Source organism: Mytilus galloprovincialis, chromosome 4 (genome assembly GCF_965363235.1).
Source record: "Mytilus galloprovincialis chromosome 4, xbMytGall1.hap1.1, whole genome shotgun sequence".
Classification (NCBI taxonomy): Eukaryota; Metazoa; Mollusca; class Bivalvia; order Mytilida; family Mytilidae; genus Mytilus; species Mytilus galloprovincialis.
In genome coordinates this window covers 102717733-102738839 of record NC_134841.1, presented here as the reverse complement: position 1 = coordinate 102738839, position 21107 = coordinate 102717733, and the positions used below count along the sequence as shown (strand labels likewise).

Here is a 21107-nt window from a genome sequence, read left to right as displayed (position 1 = left end):
CTAACCTAAATTATATTTTCTGAAAAAAATTATCTAAATAATACTGATACTAAACTAACAAGAAAATCTAGACTATCAATCATGTTTGACAACTATAAATTAACAACATTTAGTTAGCTGAACACCCAAAAAGCACCAAAAGTATGTTACCTTCCGCTTGCACTACTTGTACTGAGTGAACCGGAATATCAAACTCAAGGATCTTGTTATCAAATTTTCCAGTTCTAGTGATAAATTTATGAATGACATTTAAAGGATCTCTAATAACAATCAGTTTTAGGAAATCACAATACCCTGACATAGTTCTAGTACCTAGGTATGAAATTTCATTGGCAAGCAATCTTTGATAAATTTAAATGTACTCATTGAAGCCATTAACAGATCAGGAAACCAGCTATAATTGATAAATACAGATTATATAAATCTATGATTACACCTCAATGTCTGAATTCATAGATAGCTCAAATAATTGGCTAAAATTGATGATTTTTATACACCTTCCTGCTAAAACCTTTAAATGTCCATAACCGACACCGACAGTGGCGGATCCAGAACTTTTCATAAGGGGGGGGGGCCTTCCAGTGTTCTCCCCAGGGCCTTTTAGCATCAGGGTAATGTGATGCTATATTTTTGAATGTGATGCTATCTGGATTGGTTTTCTTATAGATTGTGTTATGGATGTGATGCTATAATTTTTAGAAGCAAGATGGTATTTCCAATTTCCCTTTTTACCATGATGCTGAATGCTTTTTCTGGGAAGAACACTGCCTTCTCCAGTCATGCTTCAGTGATTCCCTTTATAATCAACCAAATTTTTCCCATGAAAGGGGGGGCAGGCCCCTCAGGCTCCCCCTGGATCTGACTATGCCCTAAATAATTCTATTCACATCTTTATATTCACCACAGACTATGTAAGAGACTCATAATACTGCTTCTCCAACGTCACTCTTGATTTTCTCAGCAGAAACCTTTTAAAGTTTTGAGATTGTATGAGATAAGTTTGGAAAATATTCATTAATCAATATAATTTTCTTTCATTTTAAAAGACTTTAATTAAATTCCAAATTGGTTTTTTTCATGCAGTGAAGATGCAAAAATTTTCTACATACATTGTACATATTCAAAAGACCTATAAAATCTTTAATTTTTTTCTTTAACATTTAACTTATTAATTTATTTTATATTCAACTCCACCTTTAAAAATTTGTCTGCAGCATCATCCCTGAAAATGTGTTTGATAGAGAAAGTTACTTATAAATTATTAATTCAAAAGTATAACTATTTTTAATTACAGCGATAATTTGATTCGAATCAATATAAAAACAGATATTTTACTTTGCAAAAATAAATAATAGCTTTCTAATTAATTACAAAATAACACCCCCCCCCCCCCCCCCCCTTGATCTGATTGCTTGGTGATGGTCTCCCTTGGCCAGATCTATTGCACTCCCCCACAAATGTGTACTGATTAATAGAATAAGGAAATCAATTGTTATGACCTGATGAAGGTTCTATTTTTCCTGTAAAATAAATCCCCCACACACTGTAATGGTACAATAAATCACACAAAGTGGGCAATATATTTACTGTTTCCTTCATAAAATCAGTATAAAAATGTCAACAAAGACTTCTATATATAGACATTGTGAATGGTCCCCTACTAAGTACACTGAAACATTGAACTATGATTATTTGTACTAGGGAAAGACTTTATCAGTTAAACTCTGACACAATCATACCTGTATAGTCAAACAATGATTATACTATTGGCAAACTTCTTCATATTTTTGTTCTTCCTATAACAATTATTAATGCATTTGAAATACAATAATTGTAAATTTTATCATTATTTGGAAGATTTGCTGAATGAAAAACTATATCCAGGAATATGGGTCATTATCTAAATATTTTCACATACAATTGAAAGACATATTTGTATTTGAGTACAACACTACTATGCCACATATCAACTTAATTCTGAAAAAAGTTCACTTCAATGCATAAGATCCAGAGGTTGGGATGTTATAGGAGTGGGTTCCAGTCTTTTTTTCATTGATTTTCTTGTGTTCTTTAAATTTGAAGAAAAGGAGGTTTGAACTGCCTATGAATTTCATAAGACATTATCATAGAAATTGTAGCAAAAAAAATTAGAATTGTAAGACATAGAAAAATGCACAACCTACGAGTATAATCTACTTGCACATCTTCTGAACACTTTAGAGACTTTAAGTGAAGAACTAACCTGGGGCTATGATGGTCTCATATGGATAGTTGATGCTTTAATTATCTTTCAAGGGTTATCACATTGAAATCGTAATTCTCCATCAAACTGAAGAATCTTTCTAACAACTAGTTAACTAAAACAGTGTGATTTATTAACTACAACATTATCACTGAGAGGTACATTGAGTTCAAATGAAGTAAAACCTTAATCAAAATGCCAATCTTATTTCTGATACAACTAATCACCTTTTCATAGATAATAAATACTTGTAAAGCCTCAACATGGATAATCTATTACAGATCGGAACGAAAAATGAATGATTTATGAGATTTCTGAAAAAAATGTTTAATTTCTGTCATCTAAATTTTCTACAAATTATGTATTTTTATGTTTCTGATCAACCAAGATAGAGAAATATGATAAACCATTTATACTTTATCCTTTTTTTTAATAACAGGGTTAAAATACTTCTAAAACTGATCTTGAAGTCGGGAGATCATTGTTAAATCACCCAAAAAAAATCTAAACTAACAAGATTAACGTCAATTTTTGTCTGTGGTAAGATAGTTTGTGAAAAGAACCAAAGCTATGGAATTTCTCTTTTGTAGAGGATCAGAATCAGATATCATTCAACTTATCATCTTGATAGAATAAACCAATATAAATTAGGACTTAAAAATAAAAAATAAATAAAATCTTTATCTTCTTTTTTTAAAATTATTGATGTTGTAATGTTTATGCCCTTTGGGGCCCATAATTGGAAATAAAAATATCTTAAAATATCTTATCTTATACTTTTCATATCTAAGACTCACATTTGAAAGAATTTGATTGAGGACAATTGACCTACAAACAGCGATATAAACAAATGAAAAAAATGCCTTCCTCTACATTTCTATTTATTTTTCAAAATGTCAAATATCTTTTATTTATAATAAATCATAATTAAAGTGGAAATGTTTCCTGAAATATCAATGTTTACCGACAAAAATACCAGTCTAGACTACGGTGAATAGGTTTTAAATAGGTAATATCCCATTCATGTCAGAATTTAATGCAATTTTATGTGTCATATAGAATAGATCATGCATGTAAAATACAACAATCTCAATATAATGAAACACTTTAACTTCTTCTCATAACACATAAGGATTTAATAGAAAGATGTGGGAGGGATCCACTCTTACTCTACTGTATAATGAATCAGTGCATCCACTTCCCTTTGTGGTAAACACTGAATTAGGTCTGAGTAATGTTTGGAATGTTAACTTTGGTGCAATATTACAAACTTCTATTTAAGAGGGGCCTGATGGGTTATTGGTGTTCTTCGTGATCGGCACATTTTCGCGATTTATTTTTTTATATTTTGTGATCTGTGATCATGGAAATTGATTGACAAAAAAATCAATTCGTTAATCGTGATAAGACCCCCCCCTCCCCATCAGGCCCCTTATTTAAGTTCATGTCAGTTCATCTAGGTTTGATTGTATAATGTAACTGAGTCCAATGATTCTCAAAAACAAAGCATATAAGTGATAAAATCAAAGACAGCTGGTCAAGCAAACATCCCATCCATTTGAGTAGAGCTAATTCTTTACTATTTTGTAATTTCAGATGATGCAAATAGATAAATAAAAATCATGATAACTTTCAAAAATAATTGTTAACCCATGCATTTTGATCAATAACCTAAAAAATGCATAAAATATTTTCCACTTCACTTTAATTTCATCCTATTAATCTACGGTAAACTGAGAAGTTACATGTACTATGTAGGACCCTTTCAATAGTACTCTAGAATAGTTTGAAATATTTGGCAACAAATGAAGGATGTCTTACAAGAGACATTTAAACAGAAGATACTGCATCTCTGTAATAAATCATTGAGACATTTAGAGAATAAGTTAAAAAAAAAATATATATATATAAAACGGTGTGACAAAAATATTTTCATGAGGTTCAAATCAGTCAATACAGCTGGTATCATATATATCAATGATATCTCTTAATTTTGTGGTTTACATCTTAAACAACTTTAAATCAGTAAGCATTTTAGATTTGACTAAAATATTAGATTTGGACAATGTTAATTTGTGTTTTTTTCGTGTTGACACAATTAAAACCATAGAAAACAAAAAGAAAACTAATAAAGTATAAATATTCACTTAATTTTAAATACTTATAAACTTTAAAAAGATGGAAAAAAAATCAATATTTAAAGAAAAGAATGTAACAATTCATCTAATTGAAAGGACTATATAGGTTTAAAAAAAATATTATCAATAAACAAAGGGACTAAATTTCATTGACTATATAAAATTTTACTAAGTTTTGTTTATTAGAGACTGGCAGCAAATGTTTCGCAAATGCATATTGTCCCAACCAAGAAGGTATTTGTAAAACTAAGTTATTTTGAAATATATGATTGAACATTTGATAAATTTAGAATTGAATTTTTCATTGAAGAAAAATGTGTAAAAGTCATCCAGAAAGACACAGCTACATAAATATACTGTATACACACAGAAGGATTTGCAGATGATAACCTTCTTGGGCTTTAGTTGAATCTGTTGTTGGGTTGCTGTCTCATTGAAATATAACCCCAAAAAAACGTATTCTAGATAAATTATTTCATATCTGTATATTATGTATAATGCTTCATGTCCAGTGACAAATATTTCAAACTATTTCAAGAAGATAACCTTCAAGTTTTAAAATTAAGCATATTACTTTCAAAAATTGAGATAGAAATGCCATTTTCTCTACTTTGCATCAGTTAAAACAAAATAGAATTATTCCAATACTAAATTTTAAATAAAAATAATATAAAGTCATACCGTTTCTTTAGCGACTTCCCATTTATATTTATCAGTATTATTTAGATATTCTTGAAGTTCCTCTGCAACCTTTGAAGCCTTGTCACGATAGTCTTCTGTTGTCATCTTGAGTTAGCTTTGACTTGTGTCAATATAACTTCTTCAGCATTCAACACCTTTTCACGTGTTACCGGAGGACCGGTGCTGTCAAATAAATAATATGAAGTCATGTGACTTTATAACCCACTTTAAGGAGAAACTAATTTATCAATGTGATTAAAAAATACTTTTGTGGTCGTTTTGGATTTAAAGTTATTCTAAATATCTGTTTACACGACTGGTTTGTTAGCTACACTCTAAAACATTGACATATTTTAAAATTTCATTTTTATAATAATTTCTCCCTAACCGGAAGTAAACAAGAATCAATACACATGCGCATGCAGACGAAGTATTTCACGAAAATCAAAAACAGCAATGAGTATCAACGACTTTTTCAAGTCTTTCTTCGGTTTTAAAAGGCCCCAAGACCATCATCCATTTGCAGGAAACAAGTATGTAGTTTTAAAACGGGGAATCAGCTCTACATACGAACAAATATGATGCACAATCATATTTTGTTGAACATTTTGTTTTGAACATCTGGAACACAAAAGTCAAAACGCAAAACAAATAAAACATGAACTATTCTTTCAGGGTTTTCTATTATGCTAGCTTTACCATTTATATGAATAGAATTCAAAAATGAACGTCAATTGATCAATATTCTCAAAGGGTGATGATTACAAATTTTAACACGAAATACTGACATACACATGTCTTGCATCATTTTTTTTTACTCAAGTCACAACCGGGAAGGTTATTATAAAAAATATAAAAAAAAAATTAATCTTATCTAAAAATAGGTATTTTGCTGGGTTTGCTCTGAATGCTGAATGACCGCAGGCACTTGTCTCCCATGAATAGAAACAAGTGCCTGTCATTTGCCTGTGTAAATGACCCTCAAATCTAGAACTTTTTGATGTCGTGTAAGTGATGTAACAATCGTTTTTTAATTTTATGGAATTTAATTTTATGGAAATTTTATACTAGGAACTCATAGGCCCCCTCTTTAAAAGTGAGATGGATGCAATCAGCACATATATAGTCAAACTATAGTTGAAAACCACAGGCACTTGTCTCAGATTTTTTTTCCGCTTTATACCTTAATATAACATAATATTATATAAGGTATATAGGATTTTTTTTTCTGAGACAAGTGCCTGTGTTGAAAACTAAATAACAATGCCATGGCAAAAAAAAACACAAAAAGACAAACAATTAACATTCTATAAACTTTACCACAAAGAAAACTTAAGGCTGATCTTCATGAACCTCAAGAAAAAATATATGAAGGGTTAGCTGTAAATAGCAGATCTGATCCTGCTCCACAGGTTACACCCCTAACAGCAGACTAATTTTGATCGGTTACAAATGAAAATTTATACATTTTATAAAGAAAGTAGGTACACATGTATAGCATTATTCCCTGGATGGTGCTTCAATAGATGAATAACTATATTATTAGATTCAAGACTCAAATTTCGGCATGGATTTCTCTCAAATAAAAATTTATATTGAAGCATAAAATGAATATTAAAGGGATTTGTTTCTATTTATTGCTAGTTTGGTAAGACCAAAATGTTCTTCCTAGTAATAATGAAACAATACTTAATTTAAAAACACATATAGTGGCATGAAAATGTGCAGTCTTGCCATGTGAAGTGCTCAAAATGTGCCATCTCTCTGCAGGGTGGTTGATAACCATGGGAGAAAATCTTGCAGAATAAACTGTTCTAGCCATCAACATTTCCAAAAAGAGCTATTAAACCTGTACAATATATGTCAGAAAACAGCTGAGATGTTTTATATAAATATATAAATATTTGTGTAGATAGAGTTATCTCCCATATCCTTTTTTAAAACACTTTCTGAGATGTTTTTCTCAGTCTGAACTAAAATCTTTTCCAACTCCATTTTTTTTCAAGTGTTACGGCCAGAAATCGCCTTTAAATTGTAGCCAACAAAAGACACAAATCAATAGTAAAATTTAACAATATTTATTATACAAAGGTTTACAAGAAGTATTACACAAATATTACTGTTAACTTAACTGTCAAAATATGAGTCCAATCTTTTATCTTTATCTGTATCCGGATATCTTTCGGAATCCAATCTGAATATTACGTTCACTACTACGGTCACAATCCAGAATGATGTTGTTTGTAGAATAAAAGTGTCAATCCAAATGCTGTGAATACTAATGTCTATCGATGTCTAAGTCCAAGTCCAAGAGTAAGAGTGAGCGTTTAACTTTAGTGTCTGTATATATATAATTGTCATGGAAGATTCTAGAACAGTCTATAATAGAACATCCTAGAAAGTTACAACAGAAGTTTCTAGTAAAATGTAGAAGTTTATAACGCATCTTTTATTAGGATCATTCTGGAAAGTTCCAATCATTCTGTAATTGTTCCAGTGATTTCTAAACTGCACAGTTCTAAGATTATTCTGTAAACAACTATCAGGCCACACAACACAAATCAGGCCAACATAAATAAATACAATAATTACAATATCATTTATATAACATAAATACAATATCATAACACAAGATTGTGTCTTAATAAATAATTTGTAAATACTTACTAGTTCAAATAAAGTTTTGCTGGTCTTTGGCATAGATCTAGTGGCTTATGGTGCGCTCAGACTGTTTTTATACCCCCGCTTTAAAAAAGGGGGGTATACTGTTTTACCTCTGTCTGTCAGTCCGTCCGTCCGTCAGTCCGTCCGTCAGTCAGTCCGTCCGTCCCATGAAACTTTCGTCACATTTTTCTCAGGAACTACACATCCACCCTTTCTGTAATTTGGTATCAACATTTATATATGTCAGCCATACCGTGTGATGCGTTTTCAGATTCATCACTTGACAACTTCCTGTTTACCGAACACTTGTCTGATTTTACACATGATAGCCAAGTTGAAAATTTTCGTCACATTTTTCTCAGGAACTACAATACAAGGATTTCTGAAATTTGGTTTCAGGATTTATATAAGTCAGCTATACCGTGTGATGCGTTTTCAGATTCATCACTCGACAACTTCCTGTTTACCGAACACTTGTATGATTTTACACATGATAGCCAAGTTGAAAATTTTCGTCACATTTTTCTCCGGAACTACAATACAAGGATTTCTGAAATTTGGTTTCAGGATTTATATAAGTCAGGTATACCGTGTGATGCGTTTTCAGATTCATCACTCGACAACTTCCTGTTTACCGAACACTTGTATGATTTTACACATGATAACCAAGTTAAAAATTTTCGTCACATTTTTCTCAGGAACTACAATACAAGGATTTCTGAAATTTGGTTTCAGGATTTTTATAAGTCAGCTATACCGTGTGATGCGTTTTCAGATTCATCACTTGACAACTTCCTGTTTACCGAACACTTCCATATTTTTACACTATTAATATTATCCACTTGCGGCGGGGGTATCATCAGTGAGCAGTAGCTCGCAGTTTCACTTGTTTGATGTATTATAAATATTCTTATCATATCATATTTAAACAAATTGCTTAATTTTAAGTGAAAGGAAATTCAATATATTGTCCCTAGGAACAAGGCTGCTCAGAAAAATATATACTGCCCTGTTTATTAGTTACATGAAGATTCTGTTAAACAAAATTTTAAATTTTGAAAAGAAAGTAGAGTTACCTCCCATTTGAGACAGAAATGAATACAAGGAATTATTGTCATACATTGTAATACATATTGTAACGTTTTCGCTCTGTGTTGCTATAGCGTTTTCGTTACCCTGAAGTGAAACTCTGACCCACTGACAAAACTAGACAATTCGCCAGACAAACTAATACTCGGCAATTAATACTGTTTCAAATGACTGCTCCCTTGGGTTAACTCAACCCTGTAATCCAATAGGTGTATTTAAAGATGCGTTGATTCAGAAGACAGAAATAAATAATTCGTTTAAAGTTAATGATTTAATGAAGTGTTACTATGATCAGTTATATATATATGTAATTCAGACAATTTCAATATTGTATCTTTTTTTACATCAGATCAACACAATAAATAACACTTAAATAGTATGCAAGCTAGTGAGTACTCTGGTCAAGTTCTATATACACATGTATTAAATAAACAATCTTATTAACAAGTAATTATAGAAATCTCTATAATTATGTAAGTTATGTCGACTTCTCAAATGTATAAGATGCTACTCCGGGTTTTACTGTACTTTTTGTTAATATTTGACTTCGTAATATATATGTAAAGAATCGTTAATAATTGCAGTTTCTATACTATTGGTATATCGAGTAAATAATACAAGAATAACTTTAACTGTTACTTTCTCTGAAGAAAACTATATTGACGTCTTATTGAATAGCGACTTTAAGACTCGAGACTGCGTCGGTGAGTCTCTGTATAAAATATGGAATATTTTATATTTCTGACTTTTCTGTACTTTTCAGTATATAACTTTTTGTACGTCTAATGATCTCTAATCTTTAGAGTCTCTTATAATATAAAATTATAAATCTATGTTTTACATAAAGTCAAACTCTGGCAAAATATTTCCTAACCTTTTAAAAGTGCAAGACTCGAGTTGTAAGTTACTGTACAGTGAAAAAGGATTTATTATTAGGCTTGTGATTGTAAGCAACCTTTTGCCACGGTAGTCCGATCACGACTAACGCGCTCACTGGTAGTGCAATATATATACAACAAAAAGACTTAAAAGACTTCATATTGACGTCAAAAGCGACTCGAAAGACTCTATTTCAACGTAATATTGCCGTTCACGACAGTGCACTTTGACGGTTTACGGTAAGGCGACTCAAGTAAACATGGCGGACATTACAAGGAAAAAGAGAGACTCTGAGTCTCTAGAAACTTGACCAGGTTAACTAATTCACTCAATATAATTATATATAGAGATTAAAACAACATAATACAATCATCAACAAATATATAAAGGTAGGTCCAGTATAAGGAAATTCTGTATTTACACTGTACAAAAATAAATAGAAAGGCGACTCAGTTTCAGGGAGGACTTGACGTTATTTTTATCTTTGCTCAAGTTACTGTTCATAATAAATATCCAAGATAACTTATTCTAATAAAAAGAAACATATTTTAAAATTTATAAGTATCCAATACGGTTAAACAGAGATTTAATCTGATAAAAAGTGAAAAGGGGGAGGGGACTCAAACTGTTGAACAACGAGGCCGAAATCCGTTACAATATATATGAAAATTCATAAAATAAAAAAATGAAATAAAAATGAAAAAAAATGAAAAGAAATATTAATACAAGCAATATTAAAGGCATCTTTTTAGATGTCTATTTGGCAACCAAAGAATTTAGTGGGAATCCCTATTAAATGTACTATTGAGTTCTAGGGGTTAATGAACAGAAATATAACAATGTGCAATTTCACTAAATTGTTTTTATCTTGAAGAAGTACTACTACCTGGGCAAACTAAGGATGTTACAAATCTCTGATATGATTGCATCACAATCTCTTGTCTAAACATGTATATTTTGTACAAATTCTATTTGGAATACAGGCAAAATCTTGTCTTGTGGAGAGAGAACTTTGGCTTTTTCCATTAAAAATGACATGTATCTGGATTTACTGGAAGTGGAAAATAGACTATTGGGATCTCTTATAGGATAGTTGTTGTTGACGTAGACAATAAACTTGTTTATGGAGATGAACTCAATCTTTCCCTATACATTTATATGGATATACTTTTCACTTGTAAATTATTTATTTTTCTATTTCAGTATTTGGGATGATGATGGTAATGACGATGAAGAGGACCATGGAATGTTTTTCTTTCACTTTGATTTAAATCGTCAGATGGAGAGCATGCAAAGAGAAATGGAGGATATGTTTCGAAATTTTGGTGCTGTAGAATTTTCACCAGGTGATTATAGCATAAACACAGGATCTTGTCAATGATAACCAAGAATTTTTATGCCCCACCTACGATAGTAGAGGGGCATTATGTTTTCTGGTCTGTGCCTCCGTTCGTCCTTCCGTCTGCGTCCGTTCGCTTCAGGTTAAAGTTTTTGGTCGAGGTAGTTTTTGAAGAAGTTGAAGTCCAATCAACTTGAAACTTAGTACACATGTTCCCCATAATATGATCTTTCTAATTTTAATGCCAAATTATAGTTTTTACCCCAATTTCATGGTCCACTGAACATAGAAAATGATAGTGCGAAGTTCAGGTTAAAGTTTTTGGTCAAGGTAGCTTTGAAGAAGTTAAAGTTACATCAACTTGAAACTTAGTACACATGTTCCCTATGATATTATCTTTCTAATTATAATTCCAAATTATAATTTTGACCCCAATTTCATGGTCCACGGAACATAGAAAATGATAGTGCGAGTGGGGCATCCGTGTACTATGGAGACATTCTTGTTTTATTCTGTTTGGACATGAACATTTTTTTTCAAATCAACACTGTCTTGATAAAAGTTCCTGCCTGAAATTATTAAATTGTGCATGCACTGTTTTCTTTATATGTTGTTGTTCTTAAAAAAATTGTTTAATTGATAAACTTTTTGATCTCTGACAGGTTCACAACTTCCAGAAGCAAGAGATCCTCAAAATCCCAGAGATCAGATGTTAAAAGACAATGAACACAAAGAGGAAATGTTCGTTCAACCTCGTCTACCATTTGCACCTGAATCAAGAACCCAGCAGAATCCAAGAGATCAAATGTTAAAAGACAATGAAGAGAAAAAAGAGTCAAAGCCATATTTTATACAACCATTCACTCCTGTAATTATTTGGCCTCATTTTTCCTTATTGTCAATCACTGAAACGGACTATACATAATTATAAAGTTGGTCTGAGATTTTTAAAACAATTGCAACATGAATAAAATTTATAAATAATTTATTGCATATTTGATGTGTGCAATGGTTATAAAACTTACAAATTTAGTTTTGTTACCTGTTTTTGTAAGTATTATTTTTTTAATTTTCTTTGTAATTCAAAAACTTATTTGTCATCAAATCATATAAAGATTTGTGACACAATTAGCAATACATAATAAACATCAACAAGAAATAAACCAGAAAATATGGAAAAATGTCCTTAGAAATTATATAAACCGAAAACCTCTATTCATATATTCAGGATGTTATCTACTCTGTGGTAGGACATTTTGATATTTTGTCAAGTAAGAGCAACTTAAAGACATTAAATACATGGTAATGCTTTCAATCCATGCAATTTGGGAGAAAGAAAAATTTGCATAATTTCTTGTACTTGAAATTTTAAATGAATTCCATGTTTATTCTGTATTATAATGTTCTGTGCGACACACAAAAACTAATACAAAGAAGATAGAACGTTTTCAATAGAATGTACTGTGCTGTGCACAACATTATCTATACAAAATACATTGTGTGGAAAGCGTTATGCAACGCTCAAAACATTATAATACAGATTACACATGGAATTTTCAAAAATTTTCAACACAAGAAATTATGCAAATTCCATAATTAGAAATAATTTTAAGTTCAAATAATAGCTTGTTAAATGTTGTTTTGCTGATTAGATGTATTGTTAATGCTTTGATATCAATATGATAGGCTTTAAAATGCTGACGTTATAGAAGAATTGTATTGTAAAGATTTATTTTCTATTATAGTTCAGATCTCCATTCAGTCCAAGATTACCTGTTACAGGAAAGAGGGAAGATTCAGGTAAATACAAACCTAATGGTCTGTAAATTTAGAAATTATTGCATGTATTTATTATTGCAAACTTTGCAGAATGGTCCTAAATGGGAGGTCAATTTGTTACATTTTTAGGAAAATCTGGATTTATATGTATCAGATATCAGAATGCAAGTTTGTATTTTTGTGAAAGTCGTTCAGTCGCATTATTTGCATTTATAAAACCTTACAATAATTTCTGAATTTTCAGTTAACTCCCATTTGTAAGTTTTCCCTCAATTTTGAAATGTCTGGATTAAATTGCAAGGATTCAGAAAGTTTTGAGTTTTCATAGCAAAATTTGAGATCTGAAATTTATGTTTTGTTTCGTTTCTTATGTAGTTATAATCTTCACAAAGAGAAACTAGTGACTGATAGGAGTGCAATTAAAAACTATTCAATCATTAGAAAAAAAATGGAAATTCAGATTTAAAACACTGAAAATTAAACAGAAGAAAGTTATTCAGATACTATGAAACTGTATTTAAGAACCTAAATTCAAAGTATGAAGATATTTGTATCTTTGTAGATGTGGATGGAAAGCTTGGAGTAGATGATGTTGCCAAACTCTTTGATAAATCAAAGTCACAGCCAGAGATCAGAATGGAACAACCAAAATCCTATTCTTTTAACCGAAGCTTTTCATTTACAACATCAAGAGGCCCAGATGGGGTATGTTAATTTACATATATATATATGATTATGTGCAGTTAAAAAGATGTTTCTTTCAGGTGGTACAAAAAATACTTTGGACCGTTTAATTTCATAAAATTTTGTCAAAATATTTACTTTGGCCCTTTTACAAAAATATAAAAATTTAATTAAACAGTGGAACATGATTTGTATAGAGTTATCTCCCTTTAGTGTTATGTACCACCTTGAGGTGTTGATATCTTTATTTTTAGGCCACACCAATTTAATTTCTTGTTCTATGGATTTTTGGACTCCAAAATATGGGGGGAGCGAGCGATTTGAAAATTTTAATAAAAAAATATTTAATTTGCAAATTTTTGAGGCGAAGCTTGAAAAGTAAAGGCGAGCGATTATAATTTTTTTTTGTAAACATTAAAAAGTAGATTTTCACAATATTAAAACTTGATTTATCACTTGTACGTTGACATTTTTTTAATTTCTAATATATTTTTTCCCTGTTCACCAAGAAATAGTTAGATCTGGTCTATGTGTGTGTGACTGACAATGAGACAATTTTCCATTCAAGTCATAATCAGTTTTTGGGGAACCCCTTAATGTTATAAATATCCCTTTTACATGTTTTATGAGGGATCAATATAAGTTATAATATATTTGTTTGTATAAAAGAGCGCATATTTTCTCAAAGAACTATATATCTATCTGGTATTAAATGGTCAAAACATGTCCAAGAATTTTGTAATATTCCTGGACTTTAACCATGTTAACACATTTACTTTAACAGTTTAATATTATTCAAAATAAGTGGACCCCTCTTTTTCGAGTACAAAATTCTAAGTTTTCAAAGGTTTTGTATAGAAGAACTATACAAATCCTTGGTATTTCTGTTTTCTTTTCTACATCAATAAAATGACCACTTATCTGAGGGGGAGGACAGGGGTAAGGGAGACAGGGAGAAAGGAGAAAAAGTTGGAGAAAGGAGATTTTTTTTTAATTTATCTCAAAAGGAGATGTTTTATTCTAATGGGAGAAAGGAGAACGGGGTAGGAGAAAGGAGAAGAGGGGTGGGAGAAGGGAGAAGGGTACCCCCTGTCCTCCCCCTCTTATCTGAGGGAGGGTTGTTCTCAACCTGACAATAACAAACACAGGTCAAAGTACGGCCTTTTACACAGGGCTTTGAAACAGACCAAACAGCAAGCTATAAAAAGGACCCCAAAATTATTAGCGTACACAATTCGAACAGGAAAACCAACGGTCTAATTTATATATATATCCAAACAGGAAAATACCAAATTATGAACAACATCAACAAACGATAACTGCTGTAGACAGGCCCCTGAATCAATCAGGACAGGTGCATTAACATGCAGTGGCTATAAATAGTTTTGTTTTGCCAGCATACAATATAATTGCAGTTGAAGGCAAATCCTTCAGAAGTTCTTCGTACTTTATTCTAACAGCGAACATATTTTGATAGGGAATATAAGTAAGGGGGAAAGAAACCAATTGTTTGTTCTTTACAGGTATTTCTGCGCTGTTATAAATTTATATCGGAGGAGCACTCCCTCTTTAGATAAATAGGTTTCATGCTGAAGCAAATATTCTCACAGATATTTACACCTTGTGGTGGGGTGATTTTATGTTTAAAGTCGTTGTATACAGGTTAGACTGTGATTTTAAAACAAATGTTGATATCTTTTTATAATATTTACAAAAACAACGGTGCGGGAAATGGACATGATTACATTTCCGGATGCGGGAAGCGGGAATATAAAAAAATTTAAAAAATTCTGTTTTGAAAAAAAAACAAGGAATCAAATTGGTGTGGCCTTAGTAACTTAAACAAGAAACTGACCAAAAAGTTAAGATAAAAAAGAATAAAAGCAGGGCCAAAATCTACCAAACTGTGAGAGCAATTAAACAAGCTATCATCATAATCACATCATTATATGTGGCGGTAGAATAATGATAACAAAATGTATATTCTGCCTTTTACTGGTACATATTAATGACAACTTCTGATGTCTAATAATCCCACTGTCATCAAGCAAAATATTCACTGCTATTTAAAATTACCATAAGGGAGGAGGGGTAAACTTTCCATTATTGCTATCTGACAATTATTGTGATTTAGTCCAGCTAATTGAGAAAAGAAGTCATTATTTGAATACCAACTTTAAAAAAAGTTTTGTTATTGTAATGTAACATGCAGTTTTCAAACTGGTTTTTCTATATTTTATAGTTATGTAAAGTGTGACCCATTTAAATTCTTAGTTCTCAGGTTATATAACCTGATGTTTTATATGTTGTGATTACAGAGAGTAGAACAGAGAAAGACAGTGAGAGATGGAGAGGGGAATGAAGAAGTGACAGTTACCAGATCTATAGGGGACCAGTCACATTCTGTCACCATAAAGAAAGACAAATCTGGTGTGGAGGAAAAGATTGAAAATTTTAACAATATTGATGACAGTTAGTGCTTATTATTATAACAGCTATTCCAGAAAAAATAATAATGGAGGGTTGGAAGGCACTTTTATTTTTTGTATTGGTTGGGGCAGGTCAAAAAGTTTAAATTGTGTGGGTATGTATGCAAAGTAAAATGCAATTGTATGGGCGATGGACATAACAAAAAAGTGCCTTCCAACCTCTAATATTGTTATTTCTGGAATAGCCCTAATGTGCACTGTTAAAGTAAGAGAAAGTCGATCATGTTTGTCTTTGGAAGTATTAAAATGACCAAAAACCTTGAATAGGATAAGAGGTAACACAGAAGTGTTAAACCTAAAAAACTAATATATACTAGAAAGAAGAAAAAAATATTGTACTTTTATACATCAACACTATCCAAGATAGTGTATTCTTTTCAAGCCTAATGTTAGACAAATGGTGCTTTAAACTGCAATTAAAAAATGAGCAAATGTTAAAAATTACAGATTGATTTTAGCAAATTGACATTTTCCAGCTTGATTTTAGCTAATTTGACATTTTTCCTTGAGCAGCCTTCTTCTCTTTACAGAGGATATCAATAAATTCAACAGAACTTGGAAATCTCAGCCACAACCATCATTGCCTGAATCTACAGGGGATCAAATGATCAGAGACAATCGTCCAGAATTAAGAGAAAATATCCCAGTGATTAAAGACAGCACAGATGCATCATTGTTCCATAAATTCTTTGATGGTTGGTTTAAACCAAAGTAGACCTGAAACTATGTAAAATCTGTCCTATTCCTGATGGAAACAGAAGTGTCAAATCTCAAGTGACTTGTTTTGATGTTCGCACTGTTCCAATATTTACATGAACCATTGTCTTTCAGTTTTTATTTGCAAATGTATGGTATCAATTATGTTTTTTGTTTGATTAAAGTTGTTATAGGCAAAGAAGATGCATAAGACTCCTTGTGAACATGTTTTATAATATAATGTCAACACTATATTGTATTTTTGACAAAATAACCAAATTCATTGTTTCAATATTGAATTTTAATGTAATAAAATATGTAAAAATAAATATTTTTAAATCTTTACAGCTACTGAAATTTTTTATCTAATACATAGTTTTCCAATTGCGGTTTGAAAGAGGGATAAATTAAATCCACCCACCCATCAAATACTGGCTACCTGATATGCATATAGTTTTAATGCATTGGTATAGAACCCTATAAAAATAATATAATGTCACATGTAGTCCAGTTGGATATTAACTTACCTAGAATAAACATACCAAATATTGACCCCTTGTTTATAAAACAAGAGGCTCTCAAGAGCCTGAATCGCTCACCTGGTAAACAATGCCTTATTGAACATATTGAACCATGCCAGGCAAACATGTACAGCTAACAATTCTTCAATATTACAAATATATATGACTTACTGTTTATAAATAAAGAAAATGAGACCAAAACACAAACACTTAAAACTTAGCAATGGACTGTGAAAATGAGGTCAAGTTCAAATAAAACCTGCGTAACCGACATATAGATCATAAAATATTTTCATACACCAAATATAGTTGACCTAATGCATAAAGTATTAAAAAAATAGACCAAAACTAAAAAAGTTAACTTTGACCACTGAATTATGAAAATGAGGTCAAGGTTAGATGACACCTGTCAGCTAGACATGTACACCTTACAATCATTCTATACACCAATTTTAGTAGACCTATTGCATATAGTATAAGAAAAACAGACCAAAACACAAAAACTTAACTATAACCACTGAACCATGAAAATGAGGTCAAGGTGAGATGACACCTGCCAGTTGGACATGTACACTTTACAGTTCTTCTATACACCAAATCTACTAGACTTATTGCTTATAGTATCTGAGATATGGACTTGACCACGAAAATTTAACGTTGTTATCTTTATCTATAATGATATTCAAGATAATGACCAAAAACTGCAAAATTTCCTTAAAATTACCAATTAAGTGGCAGCAACCCAACAATGGTTTGTTTGATTCGTCTGAAAATTTCAGGGCTGATAGATCTTGACCTAATGAACATTTTTACCCCATGTCAGATTTGCTCTAAATGCTTTCGTTTTTGAGATATAAGCCAAAAACTGCATTTGACCCCTATGTTCTATTTAAAGTAAGGGCGGCCATGTTTTTTGACGGATCAAAAATCGAAGCACACACTTTGTGCAGGATAATCTAAGGAACTATCATGCTAAGTTTCATCCAAATCCATTCAGTAGTTTCAGAGGAGAAGATTTTTTAAAGTTAGCAAATATGATGAACAAATTGTGAAAAATTGTCATTAAAGGACATTTACCCCTTAAGGGGTCAATTGACAATTTTGGTCATATTAACCTATTTGTAGATCTTACTTTGCTGATCATTTTTGCTGTTTACAGTTTATCTTCATCTATAATAATATTCAAGACAATGACCAAAAACTGCAAAATTTCCTTAAAATTACCAATTAAGTGGCAGCAACCCAACAATGGTTTGTTTGATTCATCTGAAAATTTCTGGGCTGATAATTCTTGACCTAATGAACATTTTGACCCCATGTCAGATTTGCTCTAAATGCTTCCGTTTTTGAGATATAAGCCAAAAACTGCATTTGACCCCTATGTTCTATTTTAAGTAACGGCGGCCATGTTTTTTGACGGATCAAAAATCGAAGCACACACTTTGTGCAGGATAATCTAAGGAACAATCATTTTAAGTTTCATTCAAATCCATTCAGTAGTTTCAGAGGAGAAGATGTTTGAAAAATTGTTAACGACGACAGACGACGACGACGGACACCAAGTGATGAGAAAAGCTCACATGGCCTTTTAGGCCAGGTGAGCTAAAAAGAGGAAATGTCTTGGTCCAGTTGTTGTCTCTTTGATTCATTCCAAATATTTATGATTCATAAAACTTACACAGACTAATAGAATTGACAGTGGATTCAGTCTTTAAACTGTTCAGAGGCACACATATTCCCAACATCTAAACAGACTAGGAGATTATGACAAAAGCAATCTTATTATACGACTGCAAAAAATGACAATTTTTTGGTCTTATATTGGTATCCATTGGCATTGTCGTCGTCGGTGTCCGAATACTTTTAGTTTTCGCACTCTAACTTTAGTAAAAGTGAATAGAAATCTATGAAATTTTAACACAAGGTTTATGACCGCAAAAGGAAGGTTGGGATTGATTTTGGGAGTTTTGGTCCCAACAGGTTAGGAATAAGGGGCCCAAAGGGTCCAAAATTGAACTTTGTTTGATTTCATCAAAAATTGAATAATTGGGGTTCTTTGATATGCCGAATCTAACTGTGTATGTAGATTCTTAATTTTTGATCCCGTTTTCAAATTGGTCTACATTAAGGTCCAAAGGGTCCAAAATTAAACTTAGTTTGATTTTAACAAAAATTGAATCCTTGGGGTTCTTTGATATGCTGAATCTAAAAATGTACTTCGATTTTTTATTATTGGCCCAGTTTTGAAGTTGGTCTAAATCGGGGTCCAAAATTATTATATTAAGTATTGTGCAATAGCAAGAAATTTTCAATTGCACAGTATTCAGCAATAGCAAGAAATCTTCAATTGCAAGAAATTTTCAATTGCACAGTGTTAAATTTTTCTCATTTCAGATTTCATAAATAAAAAGAAAATTTCTTCAAACATTTTTTTGAAAGGATTAATATTCAACAGCATAGTGAATTGCTCAAAGGCAAAAAAAATATTTTAAGTTCATTAGAACACATTCATTCTGTGTCAGAAACCTATGCAGTGTCAACTATTTAATCACAATCCAAATTTAGAGCTGAATCCAGCTTGAATGTTGTGTCCATACTTGCCCTAACTGTTCAAGGTTCAACCTCTGCGGTTGTATAAAGCTGCGCCCTGCGGAGCATCTGGTTGAAATTTGTAACAGTAAAAAAAAAACACTTCCAGTTTCATAATTTTGTTCACCATACACACTTTTTGTCTATAAGAATCATCAGTAGCCTCAAATCTAAAAAGCTAAACAGTTGGTTGAGCAGTGACAGTTGAAAATTGAGAACGGTTTTGTCAAATACACCTAAGGTAATCATATCCGTGGTAAAAAGTCATTTAGTTTTACAAACAATTTTTAGTCCTGTAGATGGTGAATCTATGAATACGGTATGACAATATCAATGATAATTTGTCAACACAGAATTTCTGACTACTCTGCTTGCATCAACCCAGTGGTGGTAAAACAACTGGCACTAACTGTACGAATAATAAATTGTTAACAGAGACTCTATCTGAGATATGTCTAGCCTTTTTGTAATTTGGATAATGCAAATGTTGAATTTACAATAGCAATACTTTAACATGGAAGTAATGCAAATATTCAAAGTCAATAGACATTGACTGGAGGTACATGGCTTAGAAATCTCCATGGAAATGAGATGTGTCAGCACACAAAATACCATTGACTTATCATAAGTTGTTCCCTTTAAACACAAACATTGTAAACCATGTAAAGGGTCAAAGTCAATCACCAGGAGATGGGGCTAAATAATCTCAATGGAAACAAGTCGTGCAAATGCAAATAAATTTGCTTACCAAATATCACTGACTTAACATTAGCTTTATCTTAAACTAATCTAATTACAAACTAATACATGTAAACTAATCCCCATGAAAATGAGATATTCCAATGGTTATACAGCTGCATACCAAAATTCATTGAACTACCACTAGTGGGTTTCCCATAAACTTGACCCAATCACAAACTAATACATGTGAACTAAGCAAAAGTGTCTGTCAATAGACCATGACTGAGGAGGCCAAATAATCTCCATGAAAATGAGATGTGCCATGCTGATACAACTGCATACCAAATATCACTGACCTACAACTAGGGGTTCACTTTACACCTTATCACAAGCTAATACATTGTTGACAATGCTGCCACCTCAGTCAAATGGCATCGAATGAGCCTTGACATTTTATTGTTGTCTTCAAATTGACATCACATTTCTCAGTTCCCATTTACAATTAAAGGAAGTGGGCCATTAGTTTCCTCAGTTGAATTTACATTTGTCATTCTGGGCTTTTTAAGGCTATGTTGTATATGTTTTGCTCATTGTTAAAGGCTGTACTTTGACCTAAAATGGTTACTATACATCATT

General features: G+C 31.6%; 3 protein-coding genes across 7 annotated transcripts in view; 2 read left to right on the top strand and 1 right to left on the bottom strand.

Moving 5' to 3' along the window:
• LOC143073677 (stAR-related lipid transfer protein 5-like) overlaps nt 1-5271 on the bottom strand; it is a 35573-nt gene extending 30302 nt beyond the window's left edge. For 2 of the 5 annotated variants that reach the window (XM_076249399.1, XM_076249398.1), the window contains exon 1: nt 5062-5270. In XM_076249399.1, coding sequence (XP_076105514.1) covers nt 5062-5166 — 105 coding nt within the window. In that variant the 5' untranslated portion in view covers nt 5167-5270. Of the gene's footprint in view, nt 1-5061 lie in introns of all 5 variants that reach the window. The other 3 variants (XM_076249401.1, XM_076249400.1, XM_076249403.1) reach the window with 2 other exon arrangements.
• LOC143073678 (RNA-binding protein 8A-like) overlaps nt 1-21107 on the top strand; it is a 244701-nt gene that overhangs the window by 203245 nt on the left and 20349 nt on the right. The gene's annotated exons all lie outside the window — the stretch shown is intronic.
• On the top strand, nt 5449-17023 carry LOC143073675 (HCLS1-associated protein X-1-like). The gene is made up of 7 exons (XM_076249397.1): nt 5449-5594; nt 10897-11039; nt 11695-11900; nt 12778-12832; nt 13374-13516; nt 15814-15967; nt 16515-17023. Exons 1-7 carry the CDS (start codon nt 5518-5520, stop codon nt 16697-16699), a joined length of 963 nt encoding a protein of 320 aa, XP_076105512.1. The 5' UTR covers nt 5449-5517; the 3' UTR covers nt 16700-17023.

What these genes read in the sequence shown, in the direction of transcription:
- LOC143073675 (XM_076249397.1), top strand. Translation starts at nt 5,518, where the DNA reads ATGAGTATCAACGACTTTTTCAAGTCTTTCTTCGGTTTTAAAAGGCCC. An exon ending in CATCCATTTGCAGGAAACAA is followed by an intron (nt 5,595 to 10,896) that starts GTATGTAGTTTT and finishes TTTCTATTTCAG; the next exon opens with TATTTGGGATGATGATGGTA. An exon ending in CATCAAGAGGCCCAGATGGG is followed by an intron (nt 13,517 to 15,813) that starts GTATGTTAATTT and finishes TTGTGATTACAG; the next exon opens with AGAGTAGAACAGAGAAAGAC.